The sequence below is a fragment of the Python bivittatus genome, unplaced genomic scaffold (assembly GCF_059951505.1).
Source record: "Python bivittatus isolate LINGU-HERP-01145 unplaced genomic scaffold, Pbiv_v1 ctg000310_np1212, whole genome shotgun sequence".
NCBI classification, from domain to species: Eukaryota; Metazoa; Chordata; class Lepidosauria; order Squamata; family Pythonidae; genus Python; species Python bivittatus.
Window position 1 is genome coordinate 4131998 of NW_028277054.1, and position 9832 is coordinate 4141829.

The following is a 9832-nucleotide window of genomic DNA, read 5'->3' on the forward strand; positions in this document are numbered from 1 at the left end:
GATGCTGAAGAAGCTGAAGTTGACCGCTTCTATGAAGACCTACAACACCTTCTAGAACTAGCACCAAAAAAGATGTCCTTTTCATCATAGGGGATTGGAATGCTAAAGTAGGAAGTCAAGGAGTAATCGGAATAACAGGCAAGTTTGGCCTTGGAGTACAAAATGAAGCAGGGCAAAGGCTAATAGAGTTCTGTCAAGAGAACAAGCTAGTCATAGCAAACACTCTTTTCCAACAACACAAGAGACGACTGTACACATGGACATCACCAGATGGTCAATACCGAAACCAGATTGATTATATACTTTGCAGCCAAAGATGGAGAAGCTCTATACAGACAGCAAAAACAAGACCAGGAGCTGACTGTGGCTCAGATCATGAACTTCTTACTGCAAAATTTAGGCTTAAATTGAAGAATGTAGGGAAAACCACTAGACCACTCAGGTATGACTTAGATCATATTCCTTGTGAGTACACAGTGAAGGTGATGAATAGATTTAGAGGATTAGATTTGGTAGACAGAGTGCCTGAAGAACTATGGACGGAGGTCTGTAACATTGTACAGGAGGCAGCAACTAAAACCATCCCAAAGAAAAAGAAATGCAAGAAAGCAAAATGGCTGTCTGATGAGGCTTTACAAATAGCTGTGGAAAGAAGGAATGCGAAAAGCAAGGGTGAAAGGGAAAGATATAAGCAACTGAATGCAGATTTCCAGAGAATAGCAAGGAGAGATAAGAAGGCCTTCTTAAATGAACAATGCAAAGAAATTGAGGAAAACAATAGAATGGGGAAGACTAGAGATCTCTACAAGAAAATTGGAGATATGAAAGGAACGTTTAGTGCAAAGATGGGCATGATAAAGGACAAAAAAGGCAGGGACCTAACAGAAGCAGAAGAGATTAAGAAGAGGTGGCAAGAATACACAGAAGAACTATACAAGAAAGATCTTAATGTCCCTGATGTCCATGCTGGTGTGATCACTGACCTTGAGCCAGACATCCTAGAGAGTGAAGTCAAGTGGGCCTTAGGAAGCATTGCTAACAACAAAGCTAGTGGAGATGACAGTATTCCAGCTGAGTTATTTAAAATACTAAAAGATGATGGTGTTAAAGTGCTGCACTCAATATGCCAGCAAGTTTGGAAAACGCAACAGTGGCCACGGGATTGGAAAAGGTCAGTTTACGTTCCAATTCCAAAGAAGGGCAACGCCAAAGAATGCTCAAACTATCGCACAATTGCACTCATTTCACATGCTAGCAAGGTTATGCTCAAAATCCTACAAGCTAGGCTTCAGCAATACATGAACCGAGAACTACCGGATGTACAAGCTGGGTTTCGAAGAGGCAGAGGAACTAGAGATCAAATCACCAACATTCGCTGGATCATGGAGAAAGCACGAGAGTTCCAGAAAAATATCTACTTCTGCTTCATTGACTATGCAAAAGCCTTTGATTGTGTGGATCACAACAAACTGTGGCAAATTCTTAAAGAGATGGGAGTACCAGACCACCTTACCTGTCTCCTGAGAAATCTGTATGCAGGCCAAGAAGCAACAGTTAGAACCAGTCACGGAACAACCGATTGGTTCAAAATAGGGAAAGGTGTACGACAAGGCTGTATACTGTCACCCTGCTTATTTAACCTATATGCAGAGTACATCATGAGAAATGCCAGGCTGGAAGAATCACAAGCCGGAATTAAGATTGCAGGGAGAATCATCAACAACCTCAGATATGCGGACGATACCACCCTAATGGCAGAAAGTGAAGAAGAACTAAAGAGCCTCTTGATGAGGGTGAAAGAGGAGAGTGCAAAAGCTGGCTTGAAACTCAACATTAAAAAAACTAAGATCATGGCATCTGGACCCATCAATTCCTGGCAAATAGAAGGGGTAGAAATGGAAGCAGTAACAGACTTCATTTATTTGGGCTCCAAGATCACCGCAGACGGAGACTGCAGCCATGAAATTAAAAGACGCTTGCTCCTTGGGAGGAAAGCTATGGCAAGCCTAGATAGCATATTAAAAAGCAGAGACGTCACCTTGCCGACAAAGATCCGCATAGTCAAAGCTATGGTTTTTCCAGTAGTAATGTATGGCTGTGAGAGCTGGACCATAAAAAGGCCGAGCGCCGAAGAATTGATGCCTTTGAACTGTGGTGCTGGAGAAGACTCTTGAGAGTCCCCTGGACTGCTAGGAGGTCAAACCAGTCAATCTTAAAGGAAATCAACCCTGATTGCTCATTGGAAGGATCGATAATGAAGCTCAAGCTCAGATATTTTGGCCACCTAATGCGAAGAGAGATCTCTTTGGAGAAGACCCTGATGCTGGGAAAGATTGAAGGCAAAAGGAGAAGAGGACGGCAGAGGATGAGATGGTTAGATAGCATCACTGAAGCAATGAGCATGAAACTGAGCAAACTCAGGGAGGCAGTGAAGGACAGGAAGGCCTGGCGCAATATGGTTCATGGGGTCACGAAGAGTCGGACACGACTTAACGACTAAACAACAACAACAATCTTAGCAGCGGCTATCAATAGCTTTGTCCTGTGAAAAGTGTACGGCATATCGCAGCCCACTTCTAGTGTTTCAAAAAAGTGTCTTTCCTGACACATGTATCTGGTGTTCTCTGGTGTTTGTTTGCTTTTTAAAGATATTCTGGGTTTTAAGCTTAGGAGTGCTGTCAACAAAAGCATATGCTGCACTGTTAAATGATATTTTAAAAAGCAAAAGTAGCTGAATTGTTGTGTTGCCATAGCTGCAACCCATTGATTAAGCCAGTTGAAACGGTAGAAAAGCATGGCAAGCTTTCAAGTTTGCAGAACTCTTCACCAAGCAAGCTGATTTAGGGTGAACAAGAGTAAAACGTAGCCAATCTTAAGAGCTTAATCCACGATACAGGTGGTCCTCAGTTAGTGACCGCCTTGTTTAGTGACTGTTCCCAGTTACACCGGTGATGTAAAAGTAACTTTGCGACCAATGCTCACATTTATGACCTTCACAGGGCTATAAAGCAAAGGAAAGCTGAAGTAAGATCATAAGCACAGTCATGGTTTCACTTAGCAACCACCTCTCTTAACAACTGATTTGCCAGGCCCAATTGTGGTCATTGAATGAGGACTTCCTGTAGAGCATCTAGTGCAGTCCACTGATGTCTCTGTTGGTCTTTCCACACACACACCCCAAAAATCTATCTCATGCTGAACATCACAGCTCTAACTTCTCCTTGTGATTGAGAGTCTGTACAAGTGTGTTTGCATTTGAGAAAATAGCGTGCCTGTTTAACTTTTATTCAAGTAGCCACACCTGCTTTGGCCCCATCCATTTTGGAAGACTCCACCCAGATGGGCATGCCTCCACCCCCCCCCCCCTTAAGAGCACGTGCAACCTGCAGCTTGCTAGATATGATGTGCTTTTCTTAGAGTGATCTCTGTACCATTTTATATAGCTAGAGGGGAACTGCTGAGTCTAATTCATTGCAAAGCTGGGTTTGGTTACATGAGAGCCGTGTTTCTCAACCTTGGCAGCAGAATTGTGGGAGCTGAAGTCCACCCATCTTCAAGTGGCCAAGGTTGAGAAACACTGCATTAAAGATTCTCCCAGATGCTTCTTGGAAGAATAATCAAGCAAATATTTGTAAATTCTCCATTTGTGAAAATGTAGATTCCAACTCTTAAAGTCAACACTCCCATCAAAATACACAGACTAGCCTCACCCATTTGCCTTCAGGACACCTGATCCCAGAAGGAGACCAAACCCATAGCATCTGTGCTTCTCCTCCATCCTTATCTGAGAACTTCTGCTGGTCCAAAGTCTCAATGGAGCTCTGTTCTGTCGTTTTTGCAAAATCATGGAGGCTGGACCTAGTGCCAAAGGGCTGGAGAAGGCTAAATGTTGTTCCTATGTTTGAAAAAGGGAGAAAAAGAAAAACGGAATAGCCTGGTGCCTTCACCACTAGACCAGACTGGCTCTTGTTTTGTAATTTTATGATATTATTTTATGTTCCATTTTATTGTTTTATAATCTGTATTGCCAAACGTGAGGCAAAATTCTCTGGAAAATAACCTCAAGTAAAGCAATGTAGGTGGGGGTATCTTGCTTCTCCACTGAAGAAAGCCAAGGATTTTATTTTTAAAAAAATATTTATTTAAAACAAAGATATAGTTTTGAAGCCTCAGGAAGTGGACGAGGAAAATAACTGAAGTTCCACCATTAATGTTCCATGTAACCTTCATTAAAGATAAACCCTACCAAAGAAAGTACGTTGAGTTTTTTTATGATATAAAAAAGAAGTATCTAACTTTGAGCTTAGTGTCAAAATCTCCACTATATTATTATTTAGAAATTCTAGAAAAAGAAAGAAAAGAAAAACGATTAAAAATAGCATAGATAAATATTTAATTTCTGATTTCCCCTTCTTTGTGCTCCAAACGATTTACAGTGGTTTTTTAACATTAACTTTAGGAACCATACGAAGTGTTCGTATTGGCCTTGCTGCGTGATATATAATATATATGGAGGCCATTCTTGCTTAAATTTAGTTAAACTTCTATTTTAAGGTCTAAGGCAGTGTTTCTCAACCTCAGCGACTTTTAAGATGTGTGGACTTCAACTTCCCCATGCTGGCTGGGGAATTCTGGGAGTTGAAGTCCACACATCTTAAAAGTTGTTGAGGTTGAGAAACACTGGTCTAAGGATTTTAGACCTGTCTTCTCTCTACTGGGCTCAGCTGGAGGTGGCATCTGGCTGGGCTTGGAAGCTCAAAAGGACATATTTGGGTGGAAATTTACAAGGAAACACTGGGGATACAGGTCATGAACGGCCGTCAAGAAAACTGCATGGACATGCCCATGGAGTCATGGGGTGTTGAAAGAGACTCAAATGTTTCTACTGCTGCTTACCAGCTCCATAAATTACTCCATGCTTAATTCACACATTGGATTCCCTTCCAAGGTGAGGTTGAAGGTCCAACTATCTTGGAACTAACATGGTATCTTCTGCTGGATCAGGCTGGCATCTCTTGACAAACTGACCTCCTGATCTTCTCGTTTGGCAATCCGCACCCTTGCTAACCACAACTCTCCAAACACCAGTTGGGTTTTTTTTTTCCTTTCCCTCTCTCAACCCTCAAGAGGAAAATATTTGACAGCTCTTAAATCACTAAAGGTAGAATTACAGGAAGAAAGAAGTTTGCACAGTGGCCCTGGGAATTGCCGTGAGATAATCTTTTTCTTTTCAAGCCCTTCCCAAGAAGCCTTAGCCGGAAGGAGAGGGGGAAAAAAAAACCCCATGGTTTGCTCAAGTACAAAAAGCTGTTAGTGGAAGCGGTGACCACTGACGGGGACATTGCTGCCAAAATGGAGAGATTCTTCTTATTTTTGATGTCACTGCTACTTGTTGGCGTGGTTTGCTGCTCAGGAAAGGAGAAAGGTAAGAACGGTGGGAAAGAGGGATGAAGTTAGTGGGAATAGTTGCAGAAGAAAGGAGGCAACCTGCGAGGAAGACCCCTGGATCCATTCCAGACAAGCAATGTTCACCCCACACCATTGAGGTGGTCATCAAATTAACCCTTTTTCTCTAGATTTACACCATACACTGAACCATGCAGTAGCCAGGGGAAAAAACCCTAAAGTTAGCACTCCCCAGGTTTAGGATACTGTGCAGATGCAGTCCCTGGGTTTGTAGTTGACCTGGTTCAGCCTATATGTGGACACCACCTAGTCTTCCCACTGATCTTTCACCAAGGGTCTGTAGACTGTCCATAGCTCTGTAGCAAAACTGAAAGGGAGAGAACGAAAGAGGTTGGGACAGTGAATGGATCCATGTGCCTCACTGAGAATGGAAACAGTTTTTAATTTGGTAGCTGAAAGTGAATGATTTTATGTGTCTTCTCAATGGTTTTCTCAGGTCCTGCTTTTCCCACATGTTCCCAAAGGGATGCTGTGAAAGGAAGAGGGACCAACTGGGAAAATCACCCCCAAAAAATGGCACCTACCTCCCCTACCTCAATTGAGGGGAATGGGGACAATTGGTATTCCTTTCTCTTGGATCACCAAGCTTCTCTTGGCTTGAACCAAGTTGGAGGATTTCTTCATGCCCCGTAGCCCCTTCCAACCTGCTGTCATGTTTCTCATTTCTGGGTCAGATGGAAGTTATGGCCAAGGGAACTTCCAAGAGAGGTCACTGAGCAGATCTAAACGAAGTGGGCGGTGGCATCAGTCCTGCACTTGTCCAGGTGAGTCTCACCTCTTGTTCTTCAAAGGGGGAACTGGAAGAGGAGGAGGAAAAGAAGAAATTGTCTGCCCGAATTAAAGGCAGACAAGCTTTGGTTGTAGTTGTTGCTCTTTTGAGGGCCACACTTCCTCAAGGGTTACCTGTGAGTCAGGAAGAACCCCTCTTTCTTTCTCTGATGCCCCACGGTTTCTCTTCCTGACATCCTTCTCTCTCCCCCAGCAGCCAGGAGAGAGAAGGATATTGAAATATGCATTTAACACGTTTTTTAAAAACATGGCAGCTGGGGATTAGTAGAATCGGGGGGCACGTCAGGCTGACGGATTATCACGGCTGTTGGTTTTAATCTTATTCTGTTAACACTGCGAGCCACACGGAGTCTCCAGAAACGGAGAGGCGTGTAAAACGAAAGAAGGCAGGCAAGAACAGAGCTCTATCTCGTATCAGGGCTTCGAGAGGAGGGGGATTTAACAGTTGTCCCCCCACCTTCTGTGTTTCAGAGCACTTGCAAATATAACTTTGAGCCATTATTCCTGGCCATTTTACTAGCTCTACCTAAGTTGGGCTAGAAAGACGTTCAGCTGAAAATCTTACTGTGTAAAATAATCCTGTTGATTCCTCCAGACCAGGGTTTCTCAACCTTGGCAACGTTAAGACGGGTGGATTTCAACTCCCAGAATTCCCCAGCCAGCCTTGCTGGCTGGGGAATTCTGGGAGTTGAAGTCCACCCGTCTTAACGTTGCCAAGGTTGGAAAACCCTGTTCCAGACCTTCCATCAGCCATACCTTCTCCAGAGTATCTCTCCCATTGGTCCTTCCCCTTTCCAACGCTTAGTGGCCAGTCCTGATTGCCCCATGCTTTGGAGAAGAATGAGCTCATCTTTTTAGGTTTTATTCTAAACATTTGATCGACTTCCTCAAAATCCCTAAGTTTCCCTTAGATATTGCTGCTGGGTTCTATCTGATCAATGCTCATTTCAGATCTTTGGAAATAGAGGGACTTGCGACACGACCATCTACAATTGTTACGCAATGCCAAAGGTATAAATCTAATGTAAATAATAATAGCACAGCATCCAATATTGATCGATCCCGTATAACTATTGAGAACTGAGCGCATATGTGAGTAAGAAGTGTACTTACCGTATTTACTTCTGTACTCTCTTTAAGAATTCCTCTTTAGAAGTAGAATCGAAGATTTCCGTTTTAGAGGTGCTCCATTTGACGTCGGTCTTCCTGTTTCAAGAGGCTGATTAGGGTATTTTGTCCAGCTCTCCTAATAAGCCTCATCCACTTACTTGCTAATGATGGTTCATCATCGTTTTTTAGATTTAGGTGAACTTCAGAACCCAAAGCAACAGAAATATACCTGTCCCTGTGACGGATTCAACCTAAGTAGTTTGTCAGGTAAGAAAAGGCTCCTAGGCGTAGCTCATGCAGGAGGTAAATAAAGTGTGTGTGTGTGTGTGTGTGTGTGTCCTGTGTATCCTAAGCATCTTGCTGGGTGTGGTTGAAAGGGAGAAATCAGAAATCACCCACCAGGACTGTTCCAGAATACCCATCTGTTTTCACTGTCCTCTGTTAAAATCACTTTTGACTTTGCAAGACACCGTCCAACCCATTTCTCTCCTACGGAAGGGAGGGCTACCATTTCTGGCCTCCAATAGTCTAAAATGGCAGCAGATTCTAAGATTTTAAATTGAGAGCCAGTTTGGTCTAGTGGTGAAGGCTCCGGGCTAGAAAGCAGGAGACAGCGAGTTCTAATCCCACCTCAGGCATGAAAGCCGGCTGGGGACTTTGGGCCAGTCCCTCCCTCTCAGCCCAACCCACCTCACAGGGTTGTTGTTGTGGGGAAAATAGGAGGAGGAAGGAGCATTAGGAACATTCGCCGCTTTGAGTTATTTATAAAAAATAATAAAGGCGGGATAAAAAAAACCCTAATCTAAAAAAAATGCTAACACTTTGTGGCTTCCCAGAATTCTGCAGCTCAGTTCTGGAAGCCCTAACAAAACAAGGGTGTTTGCAGAGTTAGAAAAAAAAGGTCTGTTTTTAAGCGCCTGGTGTATTTCAGAGTAGACAAGCAAACCCAGTAACCGGGTTAGTTCCAATGTGCCTTTTCAGCCCATCACACAGCCCATCAACTCTGACTCAAAACTATTCAATTAAATCAGAAGGAGTTGGGTGGCACCTTTTCCAACTAACCCGTTTTATTAAAAGACCAATGTTTTCATGAGCTGCGGTTAGAAAAGGTGCCAAGAGACTCCTCCTGATGTTTTGCTACTGTAGACTCACACAGTTCTCCACCTTCAATGTCAATTACAACCAGATAACCATCTTCCCCATCAGCCCTATGGCTGATACTGTATATTTCCCTGTATTTAATTGGCAATTTCTTTACATCCATGGATGTAAAGCTGGCCGGATGAACTCAGAGTTTGTCTTTATGAACTGCCCTGAATGACCCACAACACCACAAACCACCATTTAACCAAACCATGTTTGCAAATATTCTAACACACAGCCCCCAAAGTTAAAACACCCAACTCCAAGGTGAATACCAGCCCAGGATAAAATGTAATACCTTTCAGTCTTCGATACATGGGTTAAATGGCTCTTTTTTTCCCCTACCTTTCAGAACATCACCATCATCAATACCCTCGCAAGACCAGGCGACTTTGGCTCCATAAGAAAGACAAATGCAGGAAGTTTTTGAGACACTGCGCTTTTAAGGGGATCCATATCCCCTTATAGTTCTTACAGTTATCTTTGGTTTGGGCAGAACCCATCGGTATTACTTATGATGCAATATTGATTCTTTGCCTATGTTCCTTTCTCTTTGTAAAAGATCAATATTTGCTCTAGGAAAGAGCTTACCAGAGTTTGAAATAAAGATCCAAGGTCGAGTCCTTTGTGAAGTGGATGGCCTGTAAAGAATTGTGTAGACTAGTGTTTCTCAACCTTGGCAACTTTAAGATGTGTGGACTTCAACTCCCAGAATTCCCCAGCCAGCCATGCTGGCTGGGGAATTCTGGGAGTTGAAGTCCACACATCTTAAAGTTGCCAAGGTTGAGAAATACTGATGTAGACAAACAAATAAGAGAACTTGCACACTGGGAATGCTACCTGTGTTATACAGTTTTCAAACCCAGGGAGGACTTTAGAAGGTACAGGAAATGAGAGAGTTTTAATGGGGAAATCCTTTACAAATGGGATTGAAGTCTTTAGCATCCCCTTGCAAAGAACTGCCTGAAAGATGTTTTCCTGTTCTAAATACATCAGAGTCCATGACAGAATGTTGCAGCCGTTCAAGGCCCATTTCCCATTTTCCCACCCCTTCTCTCTCCTTCCCTCCTCCCTTCCTCCCGTCCTCTCTTTCCGGCCACAGAAAACTGGCTAAGGATGAGCATACAGATTCTGTCCGCAATATCTTCTGGGTCCTAGTAAATCTTAGGATTTCAATCGTTCTGGTCAGGTATGCAGAAGTGCATCTGAGTCTAGTACGAGATCACTGGATTAGCTGCCAGAATTTCTAATGCCACTTCACAAAAGGAATATATCAGCCAGCTCAACCGCATACAAGTGCTTTCTTGTCCAAAATATCTGGTGG

The 9832-nt window shown here is 43.2% G+C and overlaps 1 protein-coding gene across 1 annotated transcript; it reads left to right on the forward strand.

The window, feature by feature from the left end:
* Positions 1–5115: 5115 nt before the first annotated feature.
* LOC148216105 (uncharacterized) lies at positions 5116–9128 on the forward strand. The gene is made up of 4 exons (XM_088140177.1): positions 5116–5425; positions 6141–6230; positions 7555–7632; positions 8861–9128. Exons 1-4 carry the CDS (start codon positions 5353–5355, stop codon positions 8974–8976), a joined length of 357 nt encoding a protein of 118 aa, XP_087996303.1. The 5' UTR covers positions 5116–5352; the 3' UTR covers positions 8977–9128.
* The last annotated feature ends 704 nt before the right edge of the window (positions 9129–9832 follow it).